The 21,049-nt window shown below is 47.5% G+C and overlaps 1 protein-coding gene across 1 annotated transcript in view; it reads right to left on the bottom strand.

Moving 5' to 3' along the window:
* The window catches only part of KCNQ3 (potassium voltage-gated channel subfamily Q member 3), a 360,642-nt gene extending 350,268 nt beyond the window's left edge, over nt 1-10,374 (bottom strand). Inside the window, exon 1 of the mRNA XM_003408187.4 lies at nt 9,974-10,374. Coding sequence (XP_003408235.1) covers nt 9,974-10,359 — 386 coding nt within the window. The 5' untranslated portion in view covers nt 10,360-10,374. The remainder of the gene's footprint in view (nt 1-9,973) is intronic.
* Between the last annotated feature and the right edge of the window lie 10,675 nt (nt 10,375-21,049).

Consider the following 21,049-nt stretch of genomic DNA (forward strand, 5'->3'; position numbering starts at 1 on the left):
GCCAGGCACCATCTACTTCTTCTGGTCTCAGGCTGATGTAGTCTCTGGTTTATGTGGCCCTTTCTGTCTCTTGGGCTCGTAATTACCTTGTGTCTTTGGTGTTCTTTATTGTCCTTTGGTCCAGGTGGGTTGAGACCAGTTGATGCATCTTAGATGGCCACTTGCTAGCATTTAAGACCCCAGATGCCACTCTCCAAAGTGGGATGCAAAATGTTTTCTTAATAGATTTTATTATGCCAATTGACTTATATGTCCCCTGAAACCATGGTCCCCAAACCCCTGCCCCTGCTACACTGGCCTTTGAAGCATTCAGTTTATTCAGGAAACTTCTTTGCTTTTGGTTTAGTCCAGTTGTGCTGACCTCTCCTGTATTGTGTGTTGTCTTTCCCTTCACCTAAAATAGTTCTTACCTACTAATTAGTGAATACCCCTCTCCCACCTGCCCTCCCTCCCCACTCTCGTAGCCATCAAAGAATATTTTCTTCTCTGTTTAAACTATTTCTTGAGTTCCTATAATAGTGGACTTATACAATATTTGTCCTTTTGCAACTAACTTCACTCAGCATAATGCCTTCCAGGTTCCTCCACATTATGAAATGTTTCACAGATTCCTCACTGTTCTTTATCGATGTGTAGTATTCCATTGTGTGAATATACCATAATTTATTTATCCATTCATCCATTGATGAGCACCTTGGTTGCTTCCTTCATTTTGCTGTTGTAAACAGTGCTGCAACGAACATGGTATGCATGTATCTGTTCATATAAGGCTCTTATTTCTGTAGGATATATTCCAAGGAGTGAGATTTCTGGATCGTATGGTACTTCTATGCCTAGCTTTTTAAGGACGTGCCAAATTGATTTCCAAAGTGGTTGTACCATTTGACATTCCCACCAGCAGTGTATAAGTGTTCCAGACTCTCCACGACCTCTCCAACATTTATTTTGTTTTTTGGATTAATTAATGCCAGCCTTGTTGGAGTGAGATAGAACCTCATTGTAGTTTTGATTTGCATTTCTCTAATGGCTAATGATTGTGAGCCTTTCCTCATCTATCTGTTAGCTACCTGAATGGCTTCTTTATTGAAGTGCCTGTTCATATCTTTTGCTCATTTTTTCATTGGGCTGCCTTTTTGTAGTTGAGTTTTTGCAGTATCACGTAGATTTTAGATATCAGGCACTGATCGGAAATGTCATAGCTGCAATCTTTTTCCCAGTCTGTAGGTAATCTTTTTACCCTTTTGGTGATGTCTTTGGATGAGCACAGGTTTTTGATTTTTAGGAGCTCCCAGTTATCTTGTTTTTCTTCTGCATTGTTAGTAATGTTCTGTATACTGTTTATGCCATGTATTAGGGCTCCTAACGTTGTCCCTGTTTTTTCTTCCATGATCTTTATCATTTTAGATTTTATATTTAGGTCTTTGATCCATTTTGAGTTTGTTTTTGTGCATGGTGAGAGGTATGGGTCTTGTTTCACTTTTTTGCAGGTGGATATCCAGTTATGCCAGCACTATTTGTTAAAAGACTGTCTTTTCCCCATTTAACTGTTTTGGGGCCTTTGTCAAATATCAACTGCTGATATGTGGATGGATTTATATCTGGGTTCTCAATTCTTTTCCACTGGTCTATGTATCTGTTGTTGTACCAGTACCAGGCTGTTTTGACTACTGTGGCAGTATAATAGTTTCTAAAATCAAGTAGAGTGAGGCCTCCCACTTTGTTCTTCTTTTTTAGTAATGCTTTATTTATCCAGGGCCTCCGGAATTTTTTAAAATGAATACAAACATGGAAGGGAGAGCTTCAAAATAATGCAAGAATAATAACCGAGTGTCCCATTTAATTGGATTTAGCATGGCAATGGTGCAGGACAGGGCAGCATTTCTTCTATTGAGCATGGGGTCACATGAGCAGGAGACTCACCTTACGGCAGCAAACAACAACAGTATGGAATTCTCCATGTAGGAGAGGGAGACCAGTCACCAACTGGATAAACAGTAGATTCCTCTGACACATTCATCTAATGTCTCATTGCTTAAAACTCCTTGGAGAAGTCTTCCTTGCCATGGCACCATCGGGCTAGTGATGGCTTTCCTTTTCTGCATTCATTCCATGCCTTATTTGCATACTATTATTACACTTGTTGCTGTTGTTGGGTGTCACTGAGTTGATTTCGACTCATAATGACTCCATGGGACAGAGGAGAACTGCTCTGTATGGTTTTCTGGGCTGTAATCTTTACAGAGGCAGATCACCAGGTCTTTATCCTATGGAGTTGCTGGGTGGGTTCAAACTGCCAGCATTTGGCTAGCAGCTGAGTGCTTAACCATTTGCACCCCCAGGGCCCTTGGCACTTGTTAGACGATTTAAATTTAGTTGTTTCAAGTCTGTCTCCCCAAAGGGAGAGAACTATGGCTTGCATCCCCTCAACAGCCTGACACAATGCTTGGTACTTCAAGAGGACTTGGCAAGGGTGGCTTTGAAATGAATGACCTCCGTGCACTAACGGCACAGTCAGTGTATACTGGATATCTGTATAATGACTGACTGACGATGGATGAATCCCTCACTTCTCCCTGACTGCTTAGCTCACACTACGGCCTAGGGCCTGGCTGCTCCAACTGTGGTCTGTGAGCCAGCAGCACTGACATCTTCCCAGCTACTGGTTAGAAACGCTGAATTTGGGGCCTCAAGGCAGAGATACTGAATTCAAATCTGCATTTTCACTAGATCCGCAGGTAAATCACATGCATATCAAAGTTTGAAAAGCCTTGTTACTCAATGTGTGGTCCCCAGACCCCAGAGCCTGTCAAAAATGCAGCTATAAAGCATTGCACCCAGGAAGGTAGTGCTTTGGCCCTTCTCTCTTACTTTCCTCCCTGAACCGTCTTCCGCTGAGGACAGCTGGGAAATGGAGAAGAGAGCACCACACAGGGGACACAAGACCATGTGTGTGATCTCAGCTCTGCCACTTAGCTGGCTTCAAGACCTGGGTACCCTCCCTCCAACACCGATGGCAGCTTGGTATCAGCCCATTTCCTAGAATGAGAAATACTGGGTACATGTGGCCACAGTCCCTCCCAGCAAATAGTTTCTCTACTGCCTAGAGACCTGATATCACAGCGAGGTTGTTGTTAAATGCTTACTTGGCTTCTTTAGTCTACTTGAAGAGCCCCTGGTGGTACAGTGGTTAGGCGATAGAGCTGCTAACCAAAAGGTCAGTGGTTTGAACCCACCAGCTGCTCTATGGGAGAAAGATGTGGCAGTCTGCTTCCATAAAGATTACAGCCTTGGAAACCCTATGGGGCAGTTCTACTTTGTCCTATAGGGTGGCTATGAATCAGAATCAACTAAATGGCAACGGGCATTCTACTTGAGTGGTTTGAAAACATCAAAAGGCAGAGATCCTCGAGGAAGGCAGAGCGTTCAGAAAACGAGGAGGAAAAATAAAATGAAATTGTTAGAAAAGAAGATGGGTGTGGGTTTTATGTTGAATGCAAGAAAATGGAGTATTAATGTGATGAGGGGAGCAAAAGTAGGGTAGGAGGGCAATATTTACAGAGGACCTACAATGCCACGTCTAGGTGTTTCATCTACATCACCTCGACTGAATTTCACAACAACCCCATAAGCGGGCATTATCATCTCCATGTTAGAGATAAACAAACCCGGAGTCAGGAAAGTTGAGCAGCTGGCTCCAGGTCACACAGCTAGTAAACAGCAGAGCTGGATTCAACCCAGGTCAGCCTGACCCTCAAGACCATACTGTTACCACTGAATACAGCATGACAACTTCTCCAATTCCTTGCTGCTTGATAATGAGAAGGGAATTGACAAATTGACAGAGGAAATGCAAAGAGGGAAGCGAGTGGGATAGAAACATGTAGGGATGGACTGAGAACGGTTATGAAGATCAATGTCAAACGGGAGATGAAAGAGAAAGATACATGAGAGCAGAAAAGGAGGAGAATGGGCCAAAATAAGTGAGAGCCAGGGAAATGGAATAGCTGAGAGATTTGAAGCTAGCATTAACTAGAAAAGAAAAATGACGTCCCTTCACTGATGAATTACTGTGTAAAGGAATGACTGAAGGGCTGATTCCTTTTAATTTGGCTGAAGGCTAACCAGATGACCAAACTTTGATATTTTTGTTAACACTAACAATATTATCCTTAGAGTGTGTGTTCCAATTATTCTGGCTTGTTTACTGCTATATCTCTAAAGTTGAGAAGCCTGCCTGGTACAGAGAAGGCACTCAAGAAATATTTGTCAATTGAATATCATGAATAGCAACACAAATAACTACCTTTTATTGGGCATTTCTTCACAGATGCCCAATAAAGTGCTCTTACCTTCACAAGTAAAGTCAGGAAAGGTGTGCGTCAGGGTTGTATCCTTTCACCATACTTACTCAACCTGTATGCTGAGCAAATAATCTAAGAAGCTGGAGTATATGAACAAGAACGCAGCATCAGGACTGGAGGAAGATGCATTAACAACTGGTGATATGTAGGTGACATAGCCTTGCTTGCTGACAGTGAAGAGGATTTGAAGCTCTTACTGATGAAGATCAAAGACCACAGCTTTCAGTATGGATTACACCTTGACATAAAAAAAACAAAATTCCTCACAATTGGACTAATAAGCAACATCATGATAAATGTAGAAAAAACTGGAGTTGTCAAGGATTTCATTTTACTTGGATCCACAATCAATGCCCACGGAAGCGGCAGCCAAGAAATTAGGCGATGCATCGTGTTGGGCAAATGTTTAAAGTATTGAAAAGGAAGGATGTCATTTTGAGGACTATGGTGTGCCTGACCCACGCCATGGTATTTTCAATTGCCTCATATGAATGGGAAAGCCAGACAATGAATAAGGAAGACCGAAGGAGAAGAACTGAAACCTTGAATTACGGTGTTGGCAAAGAATATTGAGTATACCATGGACTGCCAGAAGAATGAACAAACCTGTCTTGGAAGAAGTGCAGCCAGAATGCTCCTTAGAAGCAAGGATGGCTAGACTTCGTCTCACATACTTTGGACACGTTATCAAGAGGGATTAGTCCCTGGAGAAGGACATCATGCTTGGTAAAGTGGAGGATCAACAAAAAAGAGGAAGACCCTCAACGAGATGGACTGACACAGTGGCTCCAACAATGGGCTCAGGCACAGCAAAGACTGTGAGGATGGCATAGTGCTGGGCAGTGTTTTGTTTGTTGTGCACAGTGTCTCTATGTGTTGGAACTGACTCTAACAACAACACCTTCACAAGAGCCTATGATTTATGGATGCCATTTTTCAGAGGAAGATACTGAAGCTCAGAGACTCAGCCACTAGTCCAAGGTCACACCAGCCTTAGAACACAAATTTCTCTCACCCGAAGCTTGTGCAGATTCTGCCTGACTGAGGGATCTGAGTGGGCATATAGCATCCCTCCTCCACTTTGGAGATGTTAGACCCTCTGGTCAACATGCTAATCCACCAGACAGGCCCCGACTGCCCTCTACCCCATAGGGCTTCTGCTCCATCCTTGTCTCTCTCCACTCAGTCTTGCCTGTCAGAGGTCTCTGAATCCAGCCACCTTGGAAGTGGGCCATTCTCATGATCATGTCCCCTTGGTCTGTCAACAGGGAAGTGATTGATCTTGCCCAGCTGGCCATGGAGAGGTGGTCAGGACAGCTGGATGCACGTGCCTATCCAGCAAGACTGCCAAGACAAAGCCTCTCTCCAATAAACAGGCAAGAAGGGGAAGGCCCTGGACAGCCTCAAGACAGCCAAGTGTCAGGTGTGCCTGGCAAAGAAAATGGAATATACCGTGGACTGACAGCAGAATGAACAAATCAGTCTTAGAGGAAATACAACCAGAATGCTCCGCAGAAGTGAGGGTGGCAGGACTTTGTCTTCCTTACTTTGGACAAGTCATCAGGAAAGGCTAAAGATTAGAAAAAAAATCATGTTCGGTAGAGAGTCAGCAAAAACAGGGGAAACCCTCTATGAGATGGAATGGCATAATAGCCACAATGGATTCAAACATCCCAACGATCATGAAGATGGCACAGGACCAGGCAAGCTTTCATTCTGTTATACATAAGGTCACCAAGAGTCAGAGCCAACTCGCTGGCAACTAACAACAATTCAGATTCAACTAATGAATGAGTTCCAGAAGTTGGACTAATTGTATTAGAATACACTATTTCCTTTAAGCCTGGACACCACCCTTTGATGGAGCAAGGCTATTATCCCCAACTCACAAGTCAGTGGCTCATGCAAAGTCCCAAACACATAAGGCAGAGTCCAAATGCAAACTCCAAAATCCAGCACAGTTTCCATATACGTCAGAATCCTTTACGGCCAGGAGAATGAAGAAGCAAAGAAGTGATCAACCTCACTTGGCTTAGAGATGGTTTCCTACCTGTCTGCCTTCCCCATAGTTCACTTTAAGACTTCCAAGAGCTATTATCATAATTAAAATTCTATAACGCTGACTTTGACTACATTTGGTTGTTGTTGTGATAACAGTAATGCTGTACACCACAAAGTCTTGGTTAACCAGAATCCCAAGGGAATTCTTTCACTCATGCATTCAGCAGTGGCTGACTCAGTTCCTGCCATGGGCCATACAGCCTGCTGGGGATTGAGAATGCCACAGAAGAAAGACATAAGCCCTTGCCCTCAAGTAGCTCACAGCTGGCGGGGGAGACAAGCAAACAGATCAACCCAATGCAATGTGCAAAACACTATGGTTGGGGAAGCTGTGGGGGAGGACCGACTCTAACCTCACCTGGTGAGCCACCTGCATGGCTTCCTGGGGAGATGACACTGGAGCTGGATCAAGGTGAAGGTGAGTAGCCAGGAGAAATGAAGGGATGGGTATTTAAGGCCAATGGAGCAGGGTCAATGTGAAGGAGTCTTTGATTTCCACATTAATGAATTCTACCTTTAGGAATCCTAAAGGGGGGCTGGGGATCTCATCTCATGGATCTGCTTTCTTTAAAAAAAAAAAAAGGATGCACTCAACTATGAGTTCATGGTCAGCCCAATTTCTTGGTCCCAATATGCCATTAGCCACAGCCAAAAACAGGATAATGGATGCGTCGAACCATGAATTTCAATGCCTTGCAAAATCCTGAATCATCAATAAAAGGTTCCACTGTGCTTACTTGACTGGACTCCCTCCTAAGGCCAAAGAAAGAATGCAGAATGTGTGCACTAACTAACCATGCTTGAATATCGAGCTCAAAACCACCCCAACCCCGACTGTTCCGCAGAACTGCCAATCCATCAGCATACGCCCTCTACTACCACAAGCCCAGCCCATCCTGCATCTCCCTAACACTGCTTCCCCATGTCCCTACCAGCCTCTGCTTTGATTCTAAACTCCATTTCCAGCCATTTGTCAAGTGTGAGCTAGGAAAGGAGAGGCAGGGCCCTGGGTCACCAATGTGGGCCGTGGCGCCCAGGGATGCCTAGTGAGAGACCTAAAACTTGCAGAGGGTCAGAACTGCGATCTAGGCTCAGAAGCTGAACTGACCCATGGTCACATGTGAACCCAGAATGCAGTCACTCTTTGATCTCAGGCATGTGACTTTGCCTCTTAGCGTTTCCATATCCTCATCTATAAAGATGACCTGGAAGCACAGGCAGAACGCTCCTTAGAAGTGAGGATGAGACTTTGTCTCACATACTTTGGACATGTTATCAGGAGGGACCAGTCCCTGGAGAAAGACATCCTGGTTGGTGACATAGAGGGTCAGCAAAAAAGAGGAAGACCCTCAACAAGATCAGTTGACATGGGTTGACATGGCTGCAATAATGGGCTCAAACATAACGATTGTGAAGGTGGCACAGGACCGGGTAATGTTTCATTCTATTGTCTTTAGGGTTGCTGTGAGTCGGAACCAACTCAATGGCACCTAACAACAACAATCTATAAAATGGAGGTGATCATTCCCACTTTATAGGATCATGGTAAGGAGTAAATGAATTAAATATATTTTCACGGATGAAAGTGCCTAACCAGGTGTCTGACTTTTCCTTCTTCCAAAAACTTAACTTTTCTTAGATTCTTTTGGGAACCTCAGGCTATGGGTCTTAGCATTCTCAAACCTGCTTCCTTCTAGGGAAGGATAAAGATAAGGTGCTGTCTCTAACGGGCCTTGGCTACCTCTTCCCAGGCTGGGCAAGACAGGTCTGGGGGTGCTGGCTGGGAAAGGGGGAAAGAAGCGAAAGAGGGAAACCACAAGCTCCAGTGGGGCCCCAGGCTCTGATGTCAGTCAATAGGTACTGCATACCACTCAATGTGAAAGACACGCGAGACTCTGCATGTCCGTGTGCATTCAAAGAACGTGCTGTGCCTTGTTTCCTAGCACATACTCCAGAATTAGCGTCAGTTCAGTTAACCAAACACAGGGCAGGACACAGAGGGATGCATGTATTTCTTCCCTGAAGAAAGCAAATGAAAGAGCATCAGTTGCCAACCTCTCTTCAGGCAGATCCCCACCAACATCTGCAAATACACACTCACACACACCCCCCAAAGCCTGGGCCACCCCGAATCCATGTTCCTGGCTGGCTGCCTCCCACACCTGCAGGCTCCTCAGTTTCCGGAGAGGCACTGTCTTCTCTCCAGACATCCATAACCTCACTGAACAAACCTGTTGCTGAATCTGCGGTCCTGTGAGGATGCCCCCACCTTGTGGCCAAATCTGGAAAAGCGCTTCCAGCCAGGAAAGACCATGCCAAGGCTTCCTGAGCCCCTGCAGACCACCTAGTCAGGGGTTATTCAGCGGGTAGCAGAGAGAGAAATCCACCCGCTAAGGCACAGGACAGGTCAAGGCCATGGCCAATTCCTTGCCAAACCTCTAGTAATGGTTCCTTGGAAGCAGCCATCAGGAGTGCTAAGCCCCGGCCAGGAGGCAGGGGGAGAGCTGGGAGTGCCCGCCAGCCCAGGGGTGTGCGCAGTGCTGACGGCCCAGACCGCCGACCTGGGCGCGCAGCCGCCACCACCGTCCTCTCCCCTCCCCAAATACAGGAGGATTTGCCTTCTGGAGAGTCTGGAGCAGAAGGGGGTTTCATCGATCTTCCGGCCATGCATCTGCATCCTAACTAACAAGGAAGTCCTTTCTAGAGGCAGGATACCTTGAGTGCAAACCTCCAGCCCAGGCTCCTTCCCATCCCCTGCGCCTTTACCTAGGCAAAGCAGGAGAAGAGGCTGCAGTCGAGGCTGGGCGGATATCAGAACCCAAACCATGGAGACATTTCAGCCAAAATAGTCCCAGGACCTCAACTCCTGGCTCTGTTAAGCTTCAACCTTTCAGTCTAGGCTTAAAGCCCAAGATACACAGGTACATACATACAAACATACGCGCGCACACACACATACACTCGTATTCACTTCCCTGAAAGGAACCCAAAGACAGGCATTTTGGCCAGTCCAAGCCACCAATTACAGCAGCATCAGATTCCCTTCTAAACCAGAATAAAGCCTCAAGAAAGACAGCATAAGCAAGCAAGCAAGCAACACACACGCACAGGCACACGCACCCCACCACAGACAGTGTGCACCACTCCCGCCCCCAACTCCGGATGTATTCTGTAAACTCGGTGGCAAGCACAAGAAAAGGGACCCACCCCAAACAGAACACAGCGCGCCAGGGAAGATCCAGTTTATCCTGTTCAATCCCTAAATTAATCGGAAAAGCCACAAACTGACACCTCAAGACGATGCCATAAATGCGCACACGCGCGCACACATGCCAGCCCCGATCTCCAAAAGAGCTGGGGCACCACGCTCAATTCTTCTAAGCCCCAACACCCAGAGAGCGGCTCACAGGCTCACAAGCACACAGCAGAGAAGTACGCACTGAGGGCAGGCTGGTCTCCAGCTCAGCTGGAGGACGCCCCTCTGCTCCGACCCGCACCCCGCGCCCCACCCTGCGCTGCCGCCGAGGGGCGCCCCGAGGCCGGGTACTCACACCAGCGCGTGGTAGAGCAGCGCCCAGCCCCGCGGTCTCTCGAGGGCGTCGTAGATCAAAGTTTGGACGCGCCGGTACTTGGCGTTGTTCCTCTTGGCCGGGCGGCTCAATGGGGTCTTGGCCAGGAGCCCGATGCCCTGGGGGGTCCTCCGCAGCCCCTCGTCTCGGCCGCCGCCCTCCAGGAGCAGGGTCCCGTCTTTGTCAGCGCCAGCTCCGAGCGCCAAGGTGACTTGCTCCACGTCGCCGGGCGCCAGCCCCACTTTCCGCTCCTCGTCGCCGGCCGCCGCCGCATCCCCACCGGCGGGGTTAGCGGCCCCGCCGCCTCCGCCGCCCCCGTCGTCGCCGCCGCCAGCCGCCCCCGCCGCCCTGCGCGCCTTGAGCCCCATCTTCCTCGCCCCCGCCGACCGCTTCGCCTTCTCCGCTGCTTCTCGGGGAAGAAGGGGCGCTCGGGGTGCGTGGACGAGGCGGTGGCGGCGGCTGCAAGCCCGGGAACTCCAATGCCATGATCCGCGCGCCCCTCCCCACCCCCCCCCAAAACCAGGCAAACGCGGGACCCCCGGGGGGCAGGGGCGGCCGGGCGGAGGGCCAGGGGTCACATCCCGCGCGGTTCAGCCGCAAGACCCGAGGGGCGCGGGCCGGGGCCACGGGGGGCCAGCGAGGGCACGCGAGGCGGCGCGGAGGCGCTAGGGCGTGCGGCGGCGGGAGCCTGGCACCGGCGCTTGGGGGCGGCGGCGGCGGCGGCGGCACCCGGGCCGGCGAGCCCGAGGCAGCATCGCAGTTTATTTACAAGCTGGGTGCTAGCCGCCCGCCCGCCCTCCGCCACCGCACGCGCCACCGCCGCCTCCTCCCTCCTCCGCGCTCCCTCCGCGCCCCGCCCGCCCGCTCAGCCTCCCTCGGCAGCGGCAGTGAGCGCGCCCGGCCGCCTCCCGCACTCGCCGGGGTGGGGCCCCATTGTCCCGCCCCGTCGCGGCGGGAGGCTCGGCGGCGCCTCGGCCGCCCCAGCGCCCCCCACCCTTGCGCGCCCTGCTGGTGGGGCTCGCCTGCCCAAGCGTGCTGGGGCTGCGGCGCTGGGCTGCCAGCGCTTGCGTGGGCGTTGGGGTTCCCCGGGGGGCGTGGAGGGGAGAGAGGCAGAGGGAGGTGGGGCCAGGGGAGGTCATGGCCCTTTCTGCTTTGGCTTCGTGGCCGCAACTGTACGTTTTCTCTTCGCCCCGCGTCCTATTTCCTTTTCTTAGGAAGCCAAATCCAAGTTGCCTGGGTGGCGGGGACGAAGGGCGCCGGGAACCTGCCACCTCTGTGGCAACAATGCTTGGAGGTCCCTAGTTCTTTTGGTCCCTGGTTCAAGGTGGATACTGCTTTCCCTGGTTCAAGGTGGATACTGTTTCCCTACTTTCCCCAGCGCTTGAACAGCATCTCTGCTACTTGGGAGGAGGGCTGGACAAATGAAAAGAGTACACAGACTCGAAACCCTGGGTTTTCCTGGGCTCCGGAGTGCGCACTAGGTCAGTCATTTCCTTTCCATGAGTTTAGGTGCATTCATTCAATCATTAAACCCACAGGGTGCATGTGCTTCTCCTGAGAGGGGACAATGTTCAAAGACAAGAGGACACAAGGTCCCTGCTCTCCTAAAGCTTGCTTTCTGGTGAGAGGGGTAAGACAATAACCAAGAGACAAACGTGATTTCTGATCATGGTACCTGCTCTGGTGATAATAAGATAGGACAGGGGCAGGAGTGTTGAGGGGAGCTTCTTTAAGTTTATTGGTCCTGGAAGGCCTCATTGTGGAGGTGATGAGGTTTTGAGGTGCAACCTAAATGACAAGCAGGGGTAGCTACGTAAACATCCAGAAGAGGATTCTAGCAGATGCACAGGTGAAGAGGCCAGAGCACTGAGTAAAGGGCAGAGTAGAGGAAGCTGAGGCCACAGTCAGGCAGGGCCTAGATCATGTAAATGGGGGCAGTGGTGGTTCCGTGGTAGAATTCACGCCTTCTCTGCGGGAGACCCCGGTTCATTCGCAGCCAATACTCCTCAAGCGCAGCTTACCACCTGTCTGTCAGTGGGGGCTTGTGTGTTGCTGTGATGCTGAGTGGGTTTCAGCAGAGCTTTCAGACTAAGATGAAATCAGACAATGAAAACCCTGTAGGTCACAATGGTCCAGATCCTGTTGTACATGGAGCCTCCATGACTCAGGGGCCAACTCTCTGGCGGCTAACAACAGACCATGTAAACATTGACAGAGGGCAATGAGGGTCTCACACCCCACCACAAAATGTAAGTCAATTTGGCTAGGCCGTGATTCCCGGTGTTGTGTGGTTGCCCACCATCTTGTCATCTGATGTGATTTTCCTATGTATCGTAAACCCAACTTCTATGATGTTAATGAGGTAGGATTAGAGGCAGTTATGTTAATGAGGCAGGACTCAATCTACAAGATTAGGTTGTGTCTTAAATCAATCTTTTTTGAGATAAAAAAGAGAAGCGAGCAGAGAGACGGGGTGGGGGGGAGGCCTCATACAACCAAGAAAGCAGCACCGGGAGTAGAGCTCATCCTTTGGACCCAGGGTTCCTGCACTGAGAAGCTCCTAGACCAGGAGACGATTGATGACAAGGACCTTCCCCCAGAACTGACAGAGAGGGAAAGCCTTCCCCTAGAGCTGGCACCCTGAATTTGGACTTCTTGTCTCCTAAACTGTGAGAGAATAAATTTCTCTTTGTTTTAGGCCATCCACTTGTGATATTTCTGTTACAGCAGTAGATAACTAACAGACACCCCAACCTCACCGCTGTTGCCATTAGAGAAACTCCCTGAATTCCTGCTGCCCCATGGCACCTGGTACTTCCTTTGTTCCCACTCTCTCCCCTCAGTCTTCTGGCTTGGGTGGAGAGAGGGGCTATGAGCAAGACCAAGTCAAGGATCTATCCCTGGGGTATAAGAAAGGAGGACTCAGGGCCCCGGAAGGAAATACTAGCTCTGGATTTGCCTGGAGGAGATGGCCAAGGAGATCAAAGGAGTGGGAAGGGGAGGAGAGGGGTTGGAGTTTGTGAGTGGGGGCACAGGAGGAGGACCTGCAGAGAAGGACTGGCAGAGGTAGAAGCTCAGAAGTCTCAGCCAAGAATTTCATGAATGGAGTTTAACTATACTACACAGCTGAAATAATTAAAACAGTGTGGTATTGGCACAAAAATGAACTGCTTGAGGTGACAGAACAGTTTGCCCAGAAACTGACTCTAGTATGAGAACTTAATATAAAACAGGAAGAGTACTGCAAGCCGGTGGAGGAAGACAGTCATCAGTCAATGGCTGTGGAATGGCTTTTGTGAGGATTACACAGCACATGGAATTGTAGCTGGAGAAGTGACCAGTACAGTGCTCGGGGCACAGTATGACCCCTGTATGAGTAGTTAATGCTCCCCAGAGGAGCCCTGGTGGTGGCACAGTAGTTAAATGCTTTGCTGCTAACCGAAAGGTTGGCAGTTCAAACCCACCAGCTGCTCCGCAGGAGAAAGATGTGGCAGTCTGCTTCCGTAAAGATTACCTGTTGGCGTTGAGTCGATTCTGACTCATAGTGACCTTATAGGACAGAGTTGAACTGCCCCATAGAGTTCCCAAGGAGTGCCTGGGAGATTCGAACTGCTGACCTTTTGGTTAGCAGCTGTAGCTCTTAACCACCACATCACTAGGGTTGGAAACCCTATGGAACAATTCTGTCCTATAGGGTCAGTACGAGTTGAAATCAACTCTATGGCAATGGGTTTGTTTTCTTTTGGTGATATTCAGCAGTGAGTTGGTACATATTAAGTAACAGTGCAAATGCTGGAAAGGAGAAAAACCGGGAAAGAAGAGAAAAGCCCAGGGAAAGGAAATGGCCTGGATTAAAACAAAATCTCCAAATGGGAACTAGCCACCTACAGCATGTTTCTGTCCACTTCAGCACAGCACCCAGGCACATACACATACTTTTTCTCCCAACTCAGATCCCAACTACCTAGGGAACAATCCTCCCCTTTGTATCTGAGAACCTTACCTAAAGTTGCTCGTCCTCCTCAGTCCCTCCCTATCCCATTTCCTATCTTATTTATTCATAACATTGATCACTGCCTAAAATTATCTTGATTGCCCTGTGCATCGCAAATGGTTAAGTGCTCAGCTACTAACCCACAGGTTGGTGGTTGAAATCCCCCACAGCGTGCCTGGGGAGAGAGGCCTGGTGATCTGCTTCTGAAAAATCAGCCACTGAAAACCCTACAGAGCAAAGTTCTACTGGGACACACGTGAGGTCACCGTGAGTTGAAATCAACTCTACGGCAGCTGGTTTTCATAATTCTTAGTTATGTTTTGTATATGCGTCCATTGCCTATCTCACTGCAGGACAGCAGGGACCAAGCCTCCCACCCCTGCTGTCCAGAAGAGTGTCCTACAGCAGGCTCTCAGAACTTACATCCTGCATGAATGGTGAATGAATGAATGAATGAATGAATGAATGCAAAGGCCCCAGCACAATGCCTGGCACACAATTCCGCGTTCAATGTATGTTTACGTATGAGGTTTTTTTTTTTTTGTCTTTTACCATTTTTAAAGTCGTTATTCTTATGAAGTCTGGGTACTCATTGCAATTTAGGAAACATGGTGACAAAAACATTTTGACAGCCTTGAAATAAAAGGCCTCATTAGGTAAACATGAAAGAAGATGAGTCAAGGACCACGTAGAAAGCCGACGAGTACATTTATTACTGTGCAATTAATCAAAAGTTAGGTTTCCAAAATGACAATTTGGACCTATGAGCACATGAGGAGATTTGTCCATTTTCTTGGGAGCCGCAGACTGTCACATGATAATGTCTTAAGATAAAGTACAGGGACAGTTTTCATGCTTCCCATACAGGATGAGGTAAAGTCAATATCAAACTCATAACTCTGATCCAATTAAATTCAGCGATAGGGAAACTGCCAGGTAGTTGAGTCTGGGAAATTGATTTGCTTCAGTGGTTTTCTAATCTGACGTAGAGTGTTGTTCAGATATTTAACAGGGGGTTGGAAATGTCGTGAAAAACGGGGTGTACACTGAGTGCCATTTGAGAGGCTATGTAATCACAACACTATGGCACAGACTCCAGCCAAAGGAAATCAAACATTCCTGTAAACCATAGGAAGGAATGTTCTCTAAGGCCTAAGGTCCCTGAGAGCCTCATGTCCAGGAGTCAGTGACAGTATCTGCAGGGCCAGATGGGCTGTGGTGCCGACAACAGGGTATTCCCATCCTGGCTTTGAGTCCCAGCTTTGCCACCACTTCAGGGTGTGACCTTAGAAACTCAGCTACCTGACAATCCTCTAATTGCTGCCTCCCTTCACCTTCTCCACAGGGAGCCCTGGTGGAGTAGTGGTTAAAGAGCTGGGCTACTAACCAAAAGGCTGGCGGTTCGAGCTCACCAGCCACTCCACAGGAGAAAGATGTGGCAGCCTGCTTCTATAAAGATTTACAGCCTAGGAAACCCTATGTGGCAGCTCTACTGTGTCCTACAGGGTCACTGTGAGTCAGCATCGATGTGACAGCAGTGGATTTGGTTTTTCTGTGTTCTCCTTCTCTGTGCCTTTCCTTCTGTTTTCCCTTTTCCTGGACTTCATTTCACTGAACATTGTTTTTGTTAATTGCGTCAAGTTGGCTTCGACTCCTGATGACCTTATGTATAACAGAACAAAACGTTGCACAGTCCTGGGCCATCTTCATGGTCCTTAGGATGTCTGAGCCCATTGTTGTAACTATTGTATCAATTCATCTCATTGAGGGTTTCCCTCAGTTTTGCTGGCCCTCTACCAAACATGACCTCGTTTTCTAGTGGTTGGTCTTTCCTGATGACATGTCCAAAGCAAGCGAGAGAGCCAAAGTCTCTCCATCCTCACTTCTAAGGAGCATCTGATTGTATTTATTCTCAAATGTACTTGTTGTTCTTCTGGCCGTCCAGGGTATATTCAAGATTCTTCACCAACACCACCACCGTAATGCACCAACTCTTCTTCTGTCTCCCTTTTTCATTGTCCAGCTTTCACACGCATATGCGGTGAGTGGAAAGACTACGGCTTGGGTCAGGCGCACTTTAGTCATCAACACGTTGTAATTGTGCGCTGCCGATTCGATTCTGACGCACAATGACCCTATAGGATGGAGAACAATTGCCCCGTAAGGTTTCCTATGCTGTAATCTTTACGGGAGTAAATCGCCAGGTCTTTTCTCCTGTGGAGGGGCTGGTGGGTACGAACTGCCAACCTTTTGGTTAGCAGTTGAACACTTTAAACATTGCACCAACAGGGCTTCTTCATCATAACATTAAAAAACCAAAAAAAAAAAAAAAACCATTGCCATTAGGTCAATTCTGATTCGTAGTAACCTGACAGGACAAAGTAGAACTGCCCAACAGAGTTCCAAGGCTGTTACCTTTACAGTAGCAGCAGACTACCACAATCTTTCTCCCGGGGAGCAGCTGGTGGGTTCGAACCACCGACCTTTCCGTTAGCAGTGAGCGTTTAACCACTGCGCCATCAGAGCTCCTTCAGCGTGACATTAGTGCAGATAGATTCTTTAACCTTCACAGGTAAGCAGACCTCCTGGGAATGAGTAAGAAAGTGGCAGAAGGACGTTCTCTGGTGCTCCAGTTTCTGCTGCTATGAAACCTACTTCCTATGGTTGTGAGCACCAAGTGACAAGATGAATAGAAGCATGCTTTGCAGGGACATGACACTTGGGTGATAGTTGTTATTACTGAAATCAATAAGCAGGGCCAAATATTAGGTTCACAGGCGTCTGCTACCCTCTTACTCTGTTCCCAAAATCATTACAAAACTGTCTTACACTAAGTTTACTTTTGTTAACTGTTGCTCAAGAAATGCAGAGTGGGTGTAGAAAAATTATGAGATATAAATCAGCCAAAAGGCAGAGAGAATCATTTGTTGTCTCATTACCCAGAAATAGCCTCTGTTAATATTCTCGTGGAGACTACTACCACCACCACTGCTGTGTGCCTTACCTGCAAACAGTGGAGACCAACCTGGAGCCCCCGATGTGGTTCCTTTCCCAGGGAATCAGCTGGCCACCTGGTGGCAGGTTGATTACATTGGACCTTCCCATCATGGATGGGGGTGGAGATGAGACCTCATTGGAATAGACACATATCCCGGATATTGAATAGCCTTTCCTGCCATAAGGGTTCTGCCAGCACCACCATCCATAGTTTTAGAAAAACTTTATTCACCATTATAAAATTCATCACAAAACTGCTTCTGATTAAGTAATTCATTCCAAAAATGCTTGCTCTGAACCTGGCTGCAAAACCTCCTCTAGGGGGAGCCAGTGAGACAGTTCTGTGAAGACAGGAGAGTCTCCTTAGCGATTTTGGAAGAGGCAAGTCAAGCTCCAATTTTCCATCTAATAACAACTCAAGACAAAATGAAACATTTGGAAAGAAAGGATTCCAAGACTCCCCTTATGTATTCTTTTTTTCTTGAAAATTCACCAATTTGGTAGTCCTCAGATTTGCCACCTACCTCCCCTCCTCCACACCTTTGCTATCATTTTCCCTTTTCTGGACTTCATCCCACTCTATGTTAGGGTGGATGAATGCTTCTCCCTCACAGGAGAGGAGCCTTCCTGAGAATAAGCAAGAAGACAGTGACAAAAAGACCCTTTCCACATCACTCAGCAGCTGAAGGCAGCATAAGGTATGAGATTTAAACCCAAAAGACCCAAATTCTTCTCCTGGATCTGTGACCTTGGACTTTCGACTTTGGGCAAGACGCTTAACTCTTCTATCTAGCCTCAGTTTTCTCATCTATAAAATGGGACCATGTCTGAGCACTGTCCCCGGGTCCTCGCGAGGCAGAGCTTTGCCGTCTGTGATGTGTATGCATGTTCACTCCGTTACTCGAAGCCGTGTGGACACCGGCACAGCAGAAGCCACGCAAGTCAGGCGTGATAGGGAAAGACCGAGCTCAGAGCCAAACAGCACTCACCTTCACTCCAGATGGCTCTCTGTTTGTCAAAAAGAAATACTTCTTTTTCCTGCCTCCAATTTGCAATTCTTACCTTAACCTTTTACATTTATTTTGCGTGTTTCTTAATGTCACTTTTGTCTTTTCCTTTTAAATAATTATGCTGGGTAAAATGTTCACTCCATCCACTTCATTCATTCATTCACCCTCCCAGGGAGCACCTCTCAATTGCCTGTTTCATGCGTTGCACTCCATCTATGGGAAACAGAAGTAAAGAGAAAATTCAGTAATTGCATATTTAGTTGTAAAGATGAGATAAATGCAAGAGTTTACTCATCTCTGTGTCTTCATTGCTTTTGAGTGGTCTGGCTCATGATAGGTGCTCATCGTCATCCTGTTGTTGTTGGTAGGTGTCGCTGAGTCAGTTCTGACTCATAGTGACCCTGTGTACCACAGAACAAAGCCCTGCCCGGTCCTGCGCCATCCTCACATTCGTTATGTTTCAGCCCATTGTTGCAGCCACTGTGTCAGTCCATCTCGTTGAGGGTCTTCCACTTGTTTGCTGACCCTCTACTTTACCAAGCATGATGTTCTTCTCCAGGGACTGATCCCTCCAGAGAACAGGTCCAAAGTATGTGAGACGTAGTGTCGCCATCCTTGCTTCTAAGGAGATTCTGGCTGTACTTCTTCCAAGACAAATATGTTCATTCTTCTGGCAGTCTATGGTATATTCAATATTCTTTGCCAACACCATAATTCAAAGGCATCAATTCTTCAGTCTTCCTTATTGATTATCCAGCTTTCACATGCATATGAGGGAATTGAAAATACCATGGCGTGGGTCAGGCACAACTTAGTCCTCAAAGTGATATCTTCGCTTTTTAACACTTTAAAGAGGTCTCTTACAGAAGATTTGCCCAGTGCTTGGCTTTGATTGCTTCTATGGGCATTGATTTTGGATCCAAGTAAAATGAAATCTTTACAACTTCAATATTTTCTCTATCATGACATTGCTTATTGGTCCAGTTGCGAGGATTTTTGTTTCCTTTATGTTGAGGTGCAATCCATACTGCAGACTGTAGTCTTTGATCTTCATCAGTAAGTGCTTCAAGCCTTCTTTGCTTTCAGCAGGCAAGGTTGTGTCATCTGCATATCACAGGTTGTTAATGAGTCTTCCTCCAATCTTGATGCTGCGTTCTTCTTAGTATAGTCCAGCTTCTCAGATTATATGCTCAGCATACAGATTAAGTATGATGAAAGGATACAACCCTGACGCACAAGGTTTCTGATTTTAAACCACCCAATATCCCCTTATTCTGACCAAACGAATGACCTTTCATCTCTGTACGCATTCCTCATGAGCACATTAAGTGTTCTGCAATTTCCATTCTTTACAACAACATCCATAATTTGGTATGATCCACACGGGCACTCGATACTGCACAGTCAATAAAATAAGGTAAACAGCTTTTTGGTATCCTCTGCCTTCATCCAGGACCCATCTGACATCAGCAATGCTATCTATCCTTTGTTCCACAGCCTTTTCTGTATCTGGCTTGAATTTCTGGCAGTTCCCTGTCGATATACCACTGCAACCATTTTTGAATGATCTTGAGCAAGATTTTACTTGTGTGTGATATTAATGATAATTCCTTCGATAATTTCCGCATTTGGTTGGATCACCTTTCTTGGGAATGGGTATAAATTTGGATCTCTTCTAGTTGGTTGGCCAGGTAGCTGTCTTCCAAATTTCTTGGCGTAGACGAGTGAACACTTCCAGTGCTGCATCTGTTTGTTGAAATATCTCAACTGATATTCTGTCAAATCCTGGAGCCTTATTTTTCGCCAACACCTTCAGTGCAGCTTGGATCTCTTCCTTCAGTACCGTCGGTTCTTGATCATATGCTACCTCCGGAAATGGTTGAACGTTGACCAATTCTTTTTGGTACAATGACTCTGTGTACTCCTTCCATCATCTTTTGATGCCTCCTGTGTCATTTAACATTTTCCCCACAGAGTCCTTCAATATTGCAACTTGAGGCTTGAATTTTTTCTTCTTTCAGCTTGAGAAATGCCGAGTGTATTCTTCCCTTTGGGATTTTCTAACTCCAAGTCTTTGCACATTTCATTAAAATACTTTCTCTTCTAGAGCTGCCCTTTGAAGTCTTCTGTTCAGTTCTTTTACGTGATCATTTCTTCATATCTGACATTTACTGAGTTTTACTCTATGCCTGGTGCTGAGCTAAGTGCTTTATATATTTTATGTCATTTAATCCTCATAACAAAGTTATGAGATGGGCAGGCATTGTTGTTATTGCCCTCTATGTTAGCCATGATGAAATGGCTCTCAGAGAAGTTAAGTACCCTGCCCAAGGTCACACAACTAAAAGGGCAGCCCCAGGATTCAAGCTCAGGGGCTCTAACTCTGGAGCCTATATATACTTTTTATCACTACTTTATAGTTCCTGCTAGAACACTGGGCCAGGTGGGAGATTCAGCATCTACAAAGGTGTGGAGCCCAGACAGATGACTGGAGGCAAGCATGACTGGTACAGGGGTCAGGTGGGTAGGCTTACATATCACCTAATGAGCTCAGGGACCATGAGATGCTTTAAGCATAGACTGACATGGTCCCAGGTGGTTCCAGAAAGGGCTTTCTGATGACTTTGTGCAGGACAGGTTGGGAGTAAGAGGAAGTAAACCAATGACAGCAGTTACAAGAGTGCTGGTAGGCCCAGTGAGAGATGCTGAGGTCCAGGAAGAAAGTGGGGGCAGAGATTACAGAGGAGGGGGATTTAGGAAGAAGCATCACCAAGAATTGGTGGGGCTGGGTCACAGATGGTTTGACATTTTAGAGGTGAAATAAACCCACCCAGTGTTCCAGGCGCAGGCCTAACCGTGGGCTCCTGCTAAGCTGAACATCCTTCCTCTGGCTTGGATAATTGGCTCCCTGGGCAGTCTGTTCCTTTCTCTCCACCAAATTAAGCTCCTTATCTTCTACTCTTGATTGTTAAAATGCCCTGTTTGCCCATGCCATTTACATATTCCAATTATCCACTGCCATTTCCCTGCTAATGAGCCCATGTACCTGCGTTCAAG

This window comes from Loxodonta africana, chromosome 14 (genome assembly GCF_030014295.1).
Source record: "Loxodonta africana isolate mLoxAfr1 chromosome 14, mLoxAfr1.hap2, whole genome shotgun sequence".
NCBI lineage: Eukaryota > Metazoa > Chordata > Mammalia > Proboscidea > Elephantidae > Loxodonta > Loxodonta africana.